The 17,814-nt window shown below is 37.3% G+C and overlaps 1 protein-coding gene across 17 annotated transcripts in view; it reads left to right on the forward strand.

The window, feature by feature from the left end:
• Positions 1–17,814, forward strand: part of UTRN (utrophin) — a 616,684-nt gene that overhangs the window by 561,974 nt on the left and 36,896 nt on the right. For 16 of the 17 annotated variants that reach the window (XM_064291826.1, XM_023551169.2, XM_064291831.1 and 13 more), the window contains one exon: positions 14,843–14,979. The exons of the other annotated variant lie outside the window; for it this stretch is intronic. In XM_064291826.1, coding sequence (XP_064147896.1) covers positions 14,843–14,979 — 137 coding nt within the window. The remainder of the gene's footprint in view (positions 1–14,842; positions 14,980–17,814) is intronic. 17 annotated transcript variants of the gene reach the window in all.

Raw genomic sequence — 17,814 nt, forward strand, 5'->3', positions numbered from 1 at the left:
ACTTTCAAAGGGGAGTGGAAGAACTGGTTGTTTTTAGTAGGTGATAAGGCTAAAACTAAAGAGAAAATGGCATAAACCTCCGTTTTTCTTGACGTTCTGTTTAAATCCTTTACCATGCCATTGAGTCTGTTCTGACTCATAGCAATCCTATAGGACAGGGTAGAGCTGCCATGTAGTGTTTCTAAGGAGTGCCTGGTGGATTTGAACTGCCGACTTTTGGTTAGTAGCCATATAGCTCTTAACCACTATGCTGCCAGGGTTTCCTTCTTGACCTTAGTGAGGGAGATATTATATAGTCCATAATGGAGAGGATGGTAGAAGAAATGGGGGTATCAGGATTCATTTAAAGAGAAAGGTTGAAAGAGCAGTTATAAATGAGTTGTAAGGGACTATGTTCATAAGCAAAGGCACAACAAGTATACAAAAATGGGGAAAGAAGGGCAGATAGACAGAGGCCATGTACATTTGATGGTTGACAGTGACTCAAACCATGAGGAGAAAATGAGAAATGGGGAAAGGTAGTGGGGAAAGGTAGTAGGGAAAGTACTTTACCCAGCTGACTCTCAGGGACTGAAGGGCTAGCCAGGATAAGAACATGGTTTAAATGACAGGTGAAGGAAAAAGAATGGAATATTTGCAAAATTCTGTTGCAGAAAAGGTCGGCAGCATCAGCATTCTAATTGTTGGTGTAGATTCATTACAAATCCCCCTGCTTACCTACTGGATTTTGAACAGAGCTAGTTTGTACTAACAGTCTCATTGAGATTTTGTTGAGAAGAGGGGAGAACAGAACAAATGCTTCAGATGTACTTAATATTGCTTATTAAGTTGTTAACATTGAGAATAGATTTGTCACTTGCATTTTTAAGCAAGTGTGTGTGGCTTTCAAGCAATAGGTCTGAGCATATTCTTGTTGATATTAATATATGGGGAAATAAACCAAATTTCATATTTTCATGCTTTTAGGAACTGCGGAAGAACCACAATTTTCTATAGAAACAAAAGTTGACTTTTTTAAGTTAAAAGTTTAGTCACGCCTTTCCTATATATACTGTATGTTGTTGGCAAAAGAAAACAATAAAAACAAAGGGGAAAAAAAAGCTAGAAGCAATTGCTTTGCCCACCCCTTTTGACCCTTGCCAGCCTCAATGTATTTGAGACTATAAAAATCAAATATAAGAAAATGCTGATTCATTCTTTGGAAAGCTCTATATTGCGTTAGTGTAGTTTGTTCTTGGCAGTCTTGCTCCTTCAGAGGCAACTTGGGATGTGTGCCAATATGCTAAAAAGGCAGCCTGGTTGCTGTTTCTCTGACCTCAGCATCCTGAAGTGGTTTTTCAGCCTTAGCTCATTGTACTTTGTTTTCCCAGGGAGGCTAGTGCATTTAGATCGTGTCACTAGCTTTTAAGGTGAGGTCTGACAAGATCCAGGGAGGCTAGTGCATTTAGATCGTGTCACTAGCTTTTAAGGTGAGGTCTGACAAGATCCATTCTACTTTGAATGACTTGTTGCCCTGCTTGTTCTCGACCCATTGGTGACTCTGTTAGTGCTTATTTTTTTCATTTCCTTTTTTTCTGTTAGGATTTGAAAAGTGCAGAGCTTTTCTTAACTCATTTCATCCTATCCGTGGAACTCAAACTGGTTGAAATCAATGAAACCAAAATAAAAAATTGAGAGATTATTTTGCAAGTAAAAAAATAAAATAACTATTGAGGGTGTCTTTAAGATAAGTCCTATGATGTTGAAATGAGCTGCCTAGAAATATGCATATACCATTTGGGACTATTGACTTCCGTATTTAAGAGCTAATGAGGGCACTGTTCAACACTGATTTTGGCACTCGCACACAGTCCAAATGCTACTGTTCAATTATTCTACTCATGTGCCAAATGACTGTATTGTTTCCTCTATAACCTTGATATTCCTCTTTGTACTTCTTTGTTTTCCTCTGAGTGTAACTGATTCAGATTTGTAATTAACACTGAGGAGTATTTGCTAAGGATTAGATAAGAATACCATACAAAGTGATGAATTGACTCCCTCCCAAAAATGTTAAGAGTTTTAAAACTAATATGGGTTTTTTTTCCCCTTTATTTGTGGATCTTTTTGTTGGTTTTGTTCAAATTGTTCATTAATTAGAAGTTGGGTGTTTCAGCCTTCAGTTATTTGGCATCCTTGTAAATAGCTCCTTTATTGGTGCTGCTTGTGGATCTTTGGTGCTATCGTACAGGTTTTTTGAGCTGAAGAAATAAAGCAATTTATTCAAGCACCTACTTGAGTATCATATAGTGGGGGTTAGCATTTCCAAATGCTAGATTTTTCTGGATTGTAGCCATACTGCTCTTGTGATTCATGTCAATGAGGAGAAGACTTTCCAGCCATATTTCAATGTTTTTGAAGTTTAGTAGTGCAGAGGTGCCAGCGTTTAAGATAAGAATATGCAATTTGAAATAGCAGAGATATATGGCATAAAACATTCACACTTACATGTAGATATACCAACACAAGCAAAGGACAGATAACTCTCAATTCTGCTGCGTAAGAAGCATCTGTATTTGTTCTCAATCAAGGAATAAAATGGAGGAAAATTTTAAGCACTCCTACTTTTTTTGAGGGTTGGCAAAAGAAAACCTCAGTAACAAAAGATCATCTGTTTCCAGCTTACACAGGGTTTTGTTTGTTTGTTTAGGGTTTTAGTAGAAAGTTACTCTGATAGATGTATCCCAGAGTAGATTTTATAACTCACTGACTTTTTCATATTTTATTTATTCATTTGTATTAGTTAGTAGGGAGAAAGTTAAGAACTAATTCCTTCTTATTATCCAAATATGTTTTCAGTATTATCTCACTGTTACTTGGTGTAGTGGAGGGTAGTATCATGTTGTGTATTTGCATGCCCACATGTCCGTGTAAATTCACTTCTAAAACATTTTTCACGGTGATTCGGTATCGTTAGCTTCCCAAAATGACAATGCGAAGGACAGTACTCATTTGGATATTTGAGTTCTTAGGTGCTTATTAAAATCAGGAGAGTTTTGGGAGGGTAACAGTGGCAATAGCAGCAGAGTTTTTCATCTTCTTTTGCCTTTGCCTTTCTCCTCCCAGTGGTAAAGTAGTTACATAAAAACAGAGCAACTAACAGCAAACACATGGACAACATTTACAACAAAACTAAGTGATTAAAAAAAAAAAAAGTGATAATCCAAAATAAATCTAGGTGGTGACAAGCCATTATCTGCCACAAAGTCTGTAAAGTATCCTTGTCTTTGCTATAGAAAAGAGAAGGAAGCAAAGATGCCAGACTGGGAAGCCCCCAAATGCACAACAGGTATTCAGTGGAGTCCCTGATTGGTGCAGATAGTTAACACACTTAGCTGCTAATGTAAAGGTTGGAGGTTCAGATTTACCCAGAGGTGCCTTGGAAGAGAAGCCTAGCAGTCTACTTCTAAAAAATCAGCCATTGAAAACCCTACGGAGCACAGGTCTACTCTGACACACGTGGGATCTCCATGAGTCTGAGTTGACTCGACAGCAACTGGTTTGGTTGTTTTTTATTTAGCGGAAGGCACAATGGGCTGGTTTGAGACAGGGCTAAACCTGAGAGCATTTATCACACCCACAGCCTATAGTAAGAAGGCCTGAAGGGCTAGAGTACGCTGGGCCTCTGTGAAATCTCAGACCTGATGCACTAGGGCTTCTTTCTCGAATACGGCCAGGACTCTGGATAAACTGCACAGAATGGAATCAACGTTGAGCAGATCAGGACAATGGAGATGAAAGAAACAGTCTGCCCTAAAGTAGAGGAGGGAACAGGACCAAAAAGTCCCAGAAGTCAAGCACCATATTTTTGAACACCATTCAAAAGCAGAGAAAGAGTGAGCTCTGTGTAATAGAAAAGCTTTCCTGAACCCCACATTATTCAAAAATTTAAGTAAAATTATTTTCATATAGAATTGAAGAACAAAAAGTATCAAGAACAAATCTCATATAAGGAACAAAGTGCCTCCGTGGAAGAAAGACCTGATGATCTGCTTTTTTAAAGATTACAGCCGAGAAAACTCTGTGGGGCAGTTGTACTCTGTCAAATGTAGTCACTGTACGTCGAAAATTGACTTGATAACACCCAACAAGAACAAATAAAGCATGCGAGAGATACATACCTTGAGAAATACATTGAATGCATAAAAACTAGCCTACTATTTAAAAATGAACTGTAAGACATTAAGAAAATGGTACAAGACATGAAAGAGAAGCATAAATCAGAATGGGAAAATCTCAGAAATGAGGTGACAACTCAGGAAACAAGAATTAAAAAAAAAAAAAATTGGTTTCAGAAATTAAGACTAGCCATAAGGAATACAAGAGTGAATAAATACAGCAGATAAATACCTTGGAGAAATAGAAGGTGCAAAAGAGGAATGCTTTAAAACTGAAAAACAAATGAAGAAAGCAAGAAAAAGAATTCAAGATAAAGGGATAAATATTGAAGACCAGCAAAGAAAAAAAGATTGAATGTACACCATGCACACATATAGATACTCGGAGCCCCTGAAGAAGAAATCCAAAGCAAGAAAGCAGAAAGATACTAAAAACGAAAATTCAAGAAAACTTTCCTCCAAAATAAAAGTGTGAAACTACCTACCAAAGAATACATCACATACCTGAGACTAATGACTCAGAATCACCAATATCGACATATTCTGGTAAGATTACTGGACTTTAAAGAAAAAGGCCAAAATCATTTGATTTTTAACCAAGTAGGAAAACTTATAAGGGAAAGAAAATTAGATTATCACCAGACTTTTCCACAGCACTGCTTCATAAGTAAAGAAAATAGAGGAACATATTTAAGATACTAAAGGAAGAAACACGTGAACCAAGGATTTCATATCCAGAAAAACCAACCTTCAAGTATAAAAAGGACAGAGTTCCTAGGTGGCTCAGCTGGTTAAGCCCTCAACTACCAACGAAAAGGTTGGTGGTTTTAACCCACCCAGAGGCACCACAGAAGAAAAACCTGGTGATTCGCTTCCAAAAATCACAGCAACGAAAACCCTACGGAGCATAGTTCTCCTCTGAAACACGTGGAGTTGCCATGAGTTGAAATAAACTCCATGGCAACTGGTTTACTAGAGTATAAACAACACAGAAAAACTGTCACCATAATGCAAGAATTCAGGTGGTATTATTCCCATGAGTACTCCCTGAGTAATTTATGAGAGTTGAAGCTATAGACAATCAAAATAACTGAAGAGACAGCATCTTAATGTTATCAACATTTGGAGACAACATCTTCCTAGTACAGAGCACTAAATATATAGTTTCCTATGGAGCTTGGACTGAATGCAAAAAGAGAGAGTAGTGGCTATACAACTACAAATGGGAGATGAATAACAAAGGCAAAACAATGTTTTCAGTAATTATATTCATGGTAGTATTAGTGTTCTGAGACTGTTGTCTGTAATGTGAGAAAAAGAAAATGAGTAATTATAGGATAGTCTAGTTCTGTCATCCCCTGAGGCCAGGGCTCTTGGTGTAAAAGAGAAGAGAGAAAAATGTGATAGAGAAGAGGTTAAGTAACAGCCCAGTCTAGAACTAGAATTGGCAGTATTGGTGTAAGCTCAAAAGGAATGTTACCTTTAAATGCTTTTTTTCCCAGCCCTGTTGTGCACGGGAAAGGTCTAGATATAAGGAAAGGGAGGCTTGGAACATCTTATAATGCAGGATAGCAAAGAAGCTTTCAGAGACTACTACACCAATGTTAAAAGGAGCCAACTGGAAGAGACTGTTGACCAAAGATGGGACAATTTGAGCTTCAATAATGATAATAATTACAATAGATTGAAACCCATCAAATACGTTAAAATCTATGAGTTCATAATGATATTTAAAAACAACAAAAGTATTAGTCATCTTTGAAACCAATTTGTTATGTTGAAAACTAGTTAATAAAAGAATAAGGGGGAAAATCAAACATTTTTTCTTGCCTTTCTTGAATGTACCACTGGGTAGCTAAGTAGCAGATGAGGGGGGCATGTCTTTTTAAAAATATTGTAACTAATAAATGAAAAATGAGTGATAAAATTGGAAAAATCACCATTTTACAGCCCTCAGTGAATGGATATAGGCAGTTAGCAGCTGCTAAGATCACGATAAGAGAGATGATCAGAAATCATGTGGCTCCCGTAGTCCTGGCAGACACTACCACTGAGTCATTGAGTCTGATGCAGTCTCTGGATCCAGCTGCCAACTTTCAGGAAATCCAGGGGACAGAGGAACAGCTGAACTGTACCAAAAATACTCAGCAAAATCCAGACTCTGGAAAACTCTACAGATCAAATGAGTTTTTCAACTCCTAAGTTAGTACAGAAATGGCAGATACGGAGGAGGAACCTGTAGACTAAAAGCAACATAAAATATATCAAATTTGTTTAACGGGCAAAACTAACCTGGCATATCTAGAGGAAGACATTTGAGTACTGAAAGTCTTTTTAAAATCCAAGGAAGTTATTATGTATAAAAATGAAGATCATGGTTACTATGGGAGTGGGAGGATTGTGACTGGAATGGGAACATAGACGTGGCTTCTGGAATGGCTGGCAAAGTTTTATTCCCTGACCTGTGTGGTGTTTGCCTTACCATAATTCATTAAGTCATACATCTGTTTGGTGTGGTTCTATGTATCTGTTTTAAAAGTAAATCAGTCCAATCATAAAAAATTTTAAGAGTGGTTATCTCTAGGTGATTGGATAGCTGGCAACAGGTCACATGGTATCTTTGCCGTATTTTATTTAAAATGGAGGGAAAGTTCAGAACATAATAATAGACATCTTAGTCAATGGCTATAGATTATTTCTCTTAGAAAAATTAAAACTGTTCCATCTTTCCGAGAGAAGTGATCTGGTGCTGGTGTGGTAGAAAGACCCAGGTGTGCAAGAGCAATTCTGTCCTTGTAAAGCTGAGTCCCTAATACCCTTAGTGTCAGTTTCCTTTCATGTAAAAAAAAAAAAAAGTGGTAATAATTTCCTCAGAGAACATGATGGTTAAATGAGTTTGAAGGAAAGTGATTTGTAAACTCTATGCCAGTATATTACCCTCACTTAATCTTGTGGGATCTACAAAACCTTCGTTATCCTTCTTTCTTTTCTTAAACGGCAGTCAGTGAAAACGGGTCTTTCAAGAAATGTATGTCTAATTAGAAATATTGGATAATTTTTACAGTAATGAGTGATCCCTTCACTTTTGTTTTATGTCATAATATTAATGGTTATTTGCTTTTTTTTTTAAAAAAAAAAAAGAGGAACAAAGGCTTATACCTAGTGCGAAATTAAGCTGAGTTTGATTATATTCATTATGCTAAGTGAGTAGTTCTCTTTTTTCGTTTTTACCAGTTCACTGCTCTGGCACTTTAAAATAGAGAAAAATTAGGTACTGTCATTAGATAGCAAATTAGACCAAGTGTGTATAAATGTCTTTTAACACGTTTAGTGAGAAGATGGGCTTAATTCATTTTCTTGGTGGCAGAGTGGTTAAGTGCTACAGCTGCAAACTCAAGGGTCGACAGTTCAAATCCGCCAGGCGCTCCTTGGGTACTCTACGGGGCAGTTCTGCTCTGTCCTATAAGGTCACTATGAGTCGGAATCAACTTGATGGCATTGGGTTTTTGGTTTTATCCCAAATAAAGAATTAGATTCGGATAAGCAAAATATGGGACCCTAATGGCTCAGTGGTTAAGTGCTCCACTGCTAACGAGAAGGTCAGCAGTTCCAACCCACCAGCTGCTCCATGGGAGAAAGATGTGGCAGTCTGCCTCTGTAAAGACCACAGTCTTGGATACCCTGTGGGTGATTCTAAACTGTCCTGTAGGATCACTATCAGTCAGGATCAACTCAACAGCAATGAATTTCGTTTTGGTTTAACCAGAATAGAATTCTAGTTCCTTTGAGATGAATTACTTTTCACTTTTCTTTTAATAGTGCATGAAATTTATGGCATTACCAAATGTAGTGTCCTTAGATTACAGCTTTTAGTGATAGTTTTTTTTCCTTGACATAAAAATTAATGAACTAAAAATATGCTATTTCTGTATGATAGTACACAAATTTTTTTTTTCAAATATTAAGTTTGAGTGTTATCAACAACTCAAATTTTGTTTTAGCCCTCTCTATAATTCTTCAGGTGGCAGGTAGATGTTTTGAGGACGAGGAGAAAAGGATTGTTTTTGGGTTTTATTCTTAAACGTGTCTAGAATGTATTTAGTTAAGAGGTACATGATGTGGAATTGAACTTGTAGTTTTGAATAATGTATCATTTTTTTTTTTTTTCCCCAAACAAGAGTTCATTTGGAACCAAAGTATAGATAAATTAGAAGAGGAGCTGCCCTGGCTGAAGCTGTCTGGGTAAAGGGCCTGGCACCTTACCTACCCCATCTTCTTCCTACCAGGCCCACTCAGGGCTGCCACTGCATCTCCACAGACCTCAATATAATTTGAAAACCACTATCCTCAAAGATCAAACCCTTTTATATTCCTAAGTGTGGAGATAGTCCAAGTAAAAATGTTGTTGTCATTAGGAGCTGTCAAGTCAGTTCCGACTCATAGCAACCCTGTGCACAACAGAACGAAACACTGCCCTGTCCTGTACCATCCTTGAGCCCATTATTGCAACCATTGTGTCAATCCACCTCATTCAGTGTCTTCCTCTTTTCCACTGACCCTGTACTTTGCCAAGCATGATGTCCTTCTCCAGGGACTAGTTCCTCCTGACAACATGTTCAAAGTGTGTAAGATGTAGTCTCACCATCCTTGCTTCTAGGGAGCATTCTGGTTGTACTTCTTCCAAGACAGGTTTTGTTTGTTGTTTTGGCAGTCCGTGGGATATTCCATATTCTTTTCCAACACCACAATTCAAAGGCGTCAATTTTTCTTTGGTCTTCCCTATTCATTGTCCAGCTTTCACATATATATACCATGGCTTGGGTCAGGTGAACCTTAGTCTTCAAGGTGACATCTTTGCTTTTCAGCACTTTAAAGAGTTCCTTTGCAGCAGATTTACCCAGTGCAATTTGTCTTTTGATTTCTTGACTGCCATGTCCATGGGTAGAAAAAGTGGTGGCCTAGTGGTTAAGTGCTATGGCTGCTAATCAAAGGGTCAGCAGTTCGAATTCGCCAGGCATTCGTTGGAAACTCTATGGGGCAGTTCTACTTTGTCCTGTAGGGTCGCTATGAGTCGGAATCGACTCGATGGCACTGGGTTTGGTTTTTTTTGGTTTGGTTTCCATGGGTGTGGATTGTGGATCTAAGTAAAATGAAATCCTTGACATCTTCAATCTTCTCTCCATTTATCATGATGTTGCTTATTGGTTCAGTTGTAAGGATATTTGTTTTCTTTATGTTGAGGTGCAATGCATCCTGAAAGCCGTGGTCTTTGATCTTCATTAGTAAGTGCTTCAAGTCCTCTCTACTCATAACGAGTAAAAATAGAGACCATATTTCATTAAGTATCTCCCTATACGGTTAACAGTGTGCTAAAACCAAAATTAAGACAGACTGGGAAGGAAAGCTTGGCGATCTATGTCCAAAAATTAACCAGTGAGTAGAAAACCTTAGGGATCACAATAGGACATTGTTGCATACAGTGGTGGAATATGAGCCCTCTAGGTTGGAAGGCACGCAAAATATACAGTGGCTTAAGAGCGAACTCGAGCATACCAGCAGATGGCACAGGACCGGACAACATTTTGTTCTCTTGTACATGGGACCTCAATGAGTTGGAGCCAACTTGACAGCATCTAACAAGGGCAGACCTAGAAATAAATTGGGTCATAAATACTTACGTGTACACGGAGGCCTTCTTTTTACGTATCTAGCATGAAAAGCTTCTTCCCTTTTCACTCATTACCAAGACATTCAGAGTTAACTTACCTATTTACATGATTATCTGCATTTGTGATACCCATTGCAAAAGGTCTTTATGTCCTTTGCAATGGATGATATATTTTTTGGCTTTATTCTCAGTCTCAGGTGTACCTTCTTTAAAAAATGTCTTTCTTTACTTCCAACTATATTCTGTTTGTTTGTTCTCTTCTTCCTGGAAAGAACCCCCAAACCCTCATCTCTCATAGCAACCCTTTTTCCTCCATAGAGTGCTTGGATTCTTTTTTTTTTTTTTCCAGTAGTAGCTTGTTTACTACACCTCTGCTTTACCTTTGTTAGAGCCCATATCCATGTAACTGCAGGTCATCATACACTCTATTCTCAATTATTCAAGAAAAGATTTGGTATGAATCCAATGGCAAGATCTGGTGATAACACGGGGGCTATCCTTGATGGACTTTTATTTTCTTTTGATTAAGTGAAAATTGATGGATTTTAGAATTCATAAGTAGCTTGGTCTTATTCATGTCTCCTTTCTGCTCTGCAGACCTAGAGGATGAGAAGCTCCCTTAACTGCTAGACGCAGACATATTTAGGTCCAATGGTAGCAGACAAAACTACATAAGGGTTGACGCAGAATTTAGTGGTTTTCAAAAATAATTGTATTATTTTAAGCTTGTGTTTGCAAAACAAGGTTACATGAGTCCTGAATATGCTTGTCAAAGAAGGAAAAAATGGAGGGGTTCAGGGAGCAGGCAGCAGGTAAGCAAATATATTTAGCACTCAGCTTAGGTTACTGTAGAAAAGATCTCTTTTTTTTGCAAAGAGATTGAGGTCTATCTAATTGTAGACTAGGCAGCCAACTAGAAGACAGAGGATGAAGATCTTAATTCATTGCTACACAGATAAGGTAAATACTTTAAATACATCTTCAGAAGGACCAGAGTTGGTGTCTGTATAACATATTGCAGATAGAAACTAGAATTGGTGCTAGAGGGTAGAAAACAGGAGTGTAGAGAAGAGATCATGGGGTGACATGAGGGGGCTGGGGTCATGTAGATTTCATCCAGTTTCACACTAAATGGTTATTTAACCCAATCATCTTGAAATTCTGAAGGAAACTAACATTTTATGTCACAATTAAAAATTTGATTTTGTTGTTGTGGTTACCTGCCATGGAGTTGGCTTCCAACTCATGGTAACCCCATGCACAACAATAACAGGTTAGACTATTGTGGTCCATAGAGCATTCATGGACAGGTTTTTGGAAGTAGATCACCAGGCCTTCCTTCATTTCTTACTAATCCATCTTAGCCTGGAAGCTTCACTTAAACCTGTTCAGCATCATAGCATCACACAAGCCTCTGCTGACAGAAGGTTAGTGGCTGTGCATGACGTGCATTGGCTGGGAATCGAACTCAGGTCTCTTGCGTGAACGGCGGGAACCCTACCATTGAATCACAAATCCCTCATATTAAAAATGTAGTCCAGGTTAAATAATTATATGGCCGTATGATTGGGAAAGGACAAAGAAACAGACAGTATTCCTCACAAAATAGAGTCGAGTGTGGCCCTCCTCTTTCACTCTTACTTACTGCTTCCTCCCTTTCCTTACTGGCTAGTGTGGAACCACTATAGGCGTTATGGCGAACCCTGATTTAGTCACATTAGTTAAAACAGTGTAATATCCAGAATACTTCATCATCACTAGATTTTTAATACCCATTGCCTTCGAAATAGCACGTTGCAAATTATTGAGTGATAGGAATCAAACAATAACATTGCCAAAATTAATTTTATTTTTTGGCCTAATTTTTAAAACATTGGGGAAATGAGCTAGTTTGGGTTTATTTCCAACAGAAAATAAAAAATCATGAGATAATTGCTGAATATATTTAATGGTGAGTCTTGATTGCAATGTGTGTGTGTGTTTGTTCTATTTATCAAACAAATTTATTTTCTCATATCTTAGGCTAGAAGTACGAATTCAGAGCTAGAGCTCTAGGGAAAGACTTTCTCGCTCTGTTGGCTCTGGGGGAAGGTTTTTGCCTCTTTTCGGCTTCTGTTCCTTGGCTCTTTGTTTTACTTTATGTGGTGTGGCATCTCTCTTCCCCCATCTCTGCTTTCTTCTCCACTTGTTTAATCTTGGCTCTTTTATATCTCAGAAGGAGATCGATTTAAGACACAGGATACACTGATACTACCTCATTATCATAACAAAGAAAACCCTTCCCCAAGTAGGATCATAATCGTATGGGTTAGGATTTATAAAACATATTTTTAGGGGACAGTATTCAATCTGTAACACCCTCTCACTAATGTTGTTGTTAGGTGCCATCAAGTCAGTTCCCACTCATAGCGACCCTGTGTACAACAGAACAAAACACTGCCGGGTCCTGTGCCATCCGCACAATTGTTGCTATGCTTGAGCCTATTTTTGCAGCCACTGTGTCAATCCATGTCGTTAAGTGTCTTCCTCTTTTTTGCTGACCCTCTGATTTGCAAAGCATGATGTCCTTCTCCAGGGACTGATCCCTCCTCATAACGTCCAAAGTCTCACCATCCCTACTTCTAAGGAGCACCCTGTTTGCAATTGTTCTAAGACAGATTTGTTTGTTCTTTTGGCGGTCCATAGTATATTCAATATTCTTCATGAACACTGCAATTCAAAGCCGTCAGTTCTTCTCTGGCCTTCCTTATGCATTGTCCAGCTTTTGCATGCATATGGGGCAATTGAAAACACCATGGCTTGGGTCAGACGCACCTTAGTCTTCAAGGTGACATCTTTACTTTTTAATACTTTGCCTAATGCAACACGTCTTTTGAGTTCTTCACTGCCACTTCCGTGGGTGTTGATTGTGGATCCAAGTAAAATGAAATCCTTGATAACTTCAATCTTTTCTCCATTTATCATGATGGTGCTTATTGGTCCAGTTGTGAGGATTTTTGTTTTCTTCATGTTGAGATGTAATCCATACTGAAGGCTGTGGTCTTAGATTTTCACCAGTAAGTGCTTCAAGTCCTCTTCACTTTCAGCAAGCAAGGTTGTGTCATCTACATAACGCAGGTTATTAATGAGTCTTCCTCCAATCCTGATGCCCCCGTTTTTCCTCATATAGCCCATCTTCTCAGATTATCTGCTCAGCATACATATTGAATAGGTATGGTGAAAGGATACAACCCTGACGCTCACCTTTCCTGACTTTAAACCATGCACTATCCCCTTGTTCTGTTCAAATGACTGACTCTTGATCCATGTACAGATTCCTCATAAGCACAATTAAGTGTTCCAGAATTTCCATTCTCTGAAACGTTATTCATAATTTGTTATGATCCACACAGTCAAATGCCTTAGCATAATCAGTAAAACAGAGGTAAACATCTTTCTGGTATTCACTGCTTTCAGCCAGGATCCATCTGACATCAGCAATGGTATCCCTGGTTGCATGTCCTCTTCTAAATCAGGCTTGAATTTCTGGCAATTCCCTGTTGATATACTGCTGCAGCCCCTTTTGAATGATCTTCAGCAAAGTTTTGCTTGCATGTGATATTAATAATATTGTTTGATAATTTCCGCATTTGGTTAGATCACCGTTCTTGGGAATAGACATAAATATGGATCTCTTCCAGTCAGTTGGCCAGGTACCTGTCTTCCAAATTTCTTGGCATAGACAAGTGAGCACTTCCAGCACTGCATCTGTCTGTATAAACATCTCTATTGGTATTCTGTCAATCCCCAGAGCCTTGTTTTTCACTAGTGCTCTCACTAATAATGTGGGAGAATTCCATTTTTTCCACTTGCTGAGCAACACTTGATATGGTCAGATTTTTTAATATGTGCCAGTCTGCTGGGCGTGCAATTGTATTTTTTATTGTTTAACATTACATACATACAGAAAAATGCACTAAACAAAATGTACAGTGTTGACTAGATAACTCTGAGTATAAGAATCAGCACGAAGCTGGTCCCATGAGGTGGAGGTCACATATATCCCAACTTCTCCATTATTTCTGACTCCACCCATCCCCCTCATGGCATTGTCTTTAGAGACAACAATTTGTTATAACAGTCACATAGGAAGAAAAGCCTGGCAAGCTACACTTTTGAAAAATCAACCATTAAAAACCCTGTGGAGCACAGTTCTACTCTGACACACATGGGGTCACCATTGGTTGCGGTTGACTCAGTGGCAGTTTAGTATGTCCAATTTTATAGTTTAATTTGGTCATTTATAGATAAATTTTCTTTGTATTCTTTTGTGCTTTAACTCTTTTATTCAACATGTTTGTAAGATTCATCCATATTATTGTGTGTTGCTTTATTTGTGCTTCTTTAATGCCATATAAAGTTTCAGTGTATGAATAGACCACAATTTATTTATCCATTTGCTACTTTTAAAAAATATTTTATTGTGCTTTAGGTGAAAGTTGACACAGCAACTCAGGTTTCTATTTATCAATATTATACAAATTGTTTCATGACATTGGTTACGATTTTCACCACGTGTTAAGCATTCTCATTATTTCCATTGTTTGTTCTGTATCCATTGGTCTAGCTTCCCTACCCCTCCTTGCCTTCTCTTATTTGCTTTTGGGTAAATGTTGACCGTTTAGTCTCGTATAGTTGACTGCTTAAGGGAGTCATTGTTTATTTTATATGCCAATCTACTATTTGGCTGAAAGGTGACCTCCAGGAGTGGCTTCACTGCCAAGTTCAAAGGGTATCTTAGGGTGGTAGTCTCAGGGGGTTCCTCTAGCCTCTATTGGTCCAGCAATGTGTTTTTATGATATTGCACATTATCCCCTCAAAAAGTAAAATGACCAAAATATCTGGCATTTAATGATACCCATTTACATCTAAAAAAAAAAAAAAATTTTTTTTTTATTTACATCTGCTCTGATTTTATTATGAATGGTTATCTCCTTCTGTTTTAATGAAACACGTATAATATTTATCAACATTGTAGACAACATCTGGGGAAGATGTACGAGACTTCACAAAAGTGCTAAAGAACAAGTTCAGGTCAAAGAAATACTTTGCCAAACACCCCCGGCTTGGCTATTTACCAGTCCAGACGGTTCTTGAAGGTGACAACTTAGAGACGTAAGTTTGATTTTAATACTAAATCTTCTGTGAATACTTACATCTGATACTACCTTATTTTATGTTAGTGACCCAAGGCCAATTGTTTAATACCAAAAAAATTTGTGTTTTGGTGAAGGCTTTGATTTTAAAAGAGGTAAAATAAAGTTGGAATCAGTCTTCAAAAGAATGAATTTTTACTATTTGCTTTTGATAACGTCACAGCCAAAATTTCAGGTTTAACCTTGTACATTTTCCTAAACTTTAAGGTATGTATTTATCTTGGTCATCCCTGTTCCCGTTTAAAAATTATTTTAAAAAATTGTGGAATTATGTGCACCTCCATTTCTCTGTTTCTTTTTCATTTTCCCCCTTTTAGATGTGTGAAACTATTTCTTGTAGTACATTTTGTACCTTTTTAATAGAAACTTATTCATAATGGTGAGCTATTTGTTGCATATGTATGTATTTATGCCAAAATCTCACATTGCATTTCTAATCTCTTTTTTCTTTTGAAGATTAAGGTAGCAATTTGAAATAGCTTTAAATACTACATGAAGTAGGTAATTTCTTAAAAGTATATAATTTGAGTTAGAATGAAAGAAAAAGAATTTTAAGAACAAGCCAGAAGAAATACAAGGAAATTACTTTAAATTACAAAACAATCGTATAAATCTAAAAACCAAACACATTGCCGTCTAGTCAATTCTGAGTCATAGCAACCCTATAGGACAGAGCAGAACTGCCAGAGTCAAAATAGATATGATTTTAAATCTTTGAATCACTTTTTAAAACGTCAGTATAAATATGCCTACCAAGGTAATTTTCTTGTGCTTGAATCTTAGGGAAGTTGAACTTATATTGCTAATCACCACCAGAATGCCTGGTCATGTAGCAAAGAGAGATTCTAGTTAAAGATGAAAGATTTTCTCTCAAATGCTATAGAAGAGAAGTTCCAAAGTATGAAGTTTTCTACTTTAGACAGTAGAGAATATTGGAGCAAGAAATGTAAATTGTGTTGAGTGCCATTGTTGTGAAGTCAAGCTTTGTTTAACATTTAAAGTCCATGGGTCACTTTATTTTGTTTATAACAGATAAATAATCAGAAAACAGTAACATTCCAGTGAATTATGACCGTCAGTGCCTCAAAGATGTCAGAATAGGATGATAGATTATTTGGTCAGATTTAACTCCCCATAAAGCCCTGGTGGCGTAGTGGTTAAGTGCTACGGCTGCTAACCAAAGGGTCGGCAGTTCAAATCCACCAGGCACTCCTTGGAAACTCTATGGGATGGTTCTACTTTGTCCTATAGGGTGGCTATGAGTCGGAATCCAATCGACTCAACTATGGCACTGGGGTCTGGGTTTTTTTTAAGCTCTCTTTTGTAGACCTGGGGCTTTGCTAAATTTATATGCAGATGCTTCTCTTTTATTTGTGGAGCTGCTAAGAAGTAGACCGACCACAGACAAAGCATAGTAGATACCTTTAGCCTCTATTGGTGAGGTTGTATATATGCATATTGAAAGAAATATGCAAATGAATATGTAAATAGATCCATATATAACACACATATAAATCATAAGTAAAAAATTCCAGCTTTTTCATAACTGTGCTTGATATCAAGCTGTAAAAGAATGAGACGTTTGCCTTCCTAGTCTTTTTTTCCAAAACATTCTTTAGAATGGATTTTTTGGAATCTATTTCAGTTTAAAGAGAGCAATTCAAATTCTTAAAATCCCTAAGGGAAGGTAGATTTTGGTCCTTTCTTTGCTCTGGGTCCACTTTTCTTCAAAAGGTTGTATAATGATACATTTGTATTTGTTTTAATATTTAATAAGTAGTTTATTAATATTTAATAAACTATTAAATAAAATTAATATTTAATAAATAGTTTATTAATAAATAGTCTATTATCATGAAGTGCTGAACACTTCATGATAAAGGTAAAATTTTACTTTTCTTGGTAGCAGATATAATTAACTTTTGGAGTAGCTAACTGCCTGAAGCGTAAAGGTATGACATGATGCTTTAATTCACGGAATAATTTAATAGTTTTGAAGTGAGTGACCTGCCTTTTACTCTTTGACGAACCATTGCCATTTTGTGACCCGAATATCTGCATCCTTCATATGAATCATGCAGATAGCTCTTTTATACTCATTTTGGACATTTTTAATAGTTTGCCTTTCAATGTCAAAATAATCATTGGCATCAACCATTCTATTCTGCGTGAGTCTGTTGAAGTAAAGATTAACAGAAAAGAATTTCACATGATTTGTGCTGTGATTTTGTAACTCTGAAAACGTCTCACCTCATCTAACATGAATTTACCAGCATTTTCAGTGAAAGGAAAACAAGAAAAAGAAAGGAAGGAGTATGAGATTAAACCAGATGCCACAAAGATCCTTGTTTTAAAAGATTCGTGAGCTATTGGATACAGTGGGCAGGTTTTCTTCTTTTTTTAATCCTAGAATGAGCTGTGTGGGCTTGGTATAGTTCATTTTGCTTACTGAGCTCTTTGTAGTGCAGGGCCACTTAATCTCCTGGTATAACCATTTATGTGAGTACCAGTAAAGAGTTTGATTTCATTTATTCGTCTCTTTGTGGAAGAACACTGGAGAAAAATCAGTCAAGTGGTAAATGTATTGAAGTTATTTATGAAGCTAATTGGAAATTTCTTTTGCTTCTTTCTCTTCTATCCTTGCAAAATGTGATATCTTCTCCCCTGTCCAGTAATTACACGTGCATGCATGGACGGGGGATGGGGGTTAAAGGAGAAAAGTAAGTTATTACTAAAAGGAGGTAAACTTGTGCTAAGGTTTATTCAATCAATTTTGTAGCTGTTTATGCATGAT

This window comes from Loxodonta africana, chromosome 1 (genome assembly GCF_030014295.1).
Source record: "Loxodonta africana isolate mLoxAfr1 chromosome 1, mLoxAfr1.hap2, whole genome shotgun sequence".
NCBI lineage: Eukaryota > Metazoa > Chordata > Mammalia > Proboscidea > Elephantidae > Loxodonta > Loxodonta africana.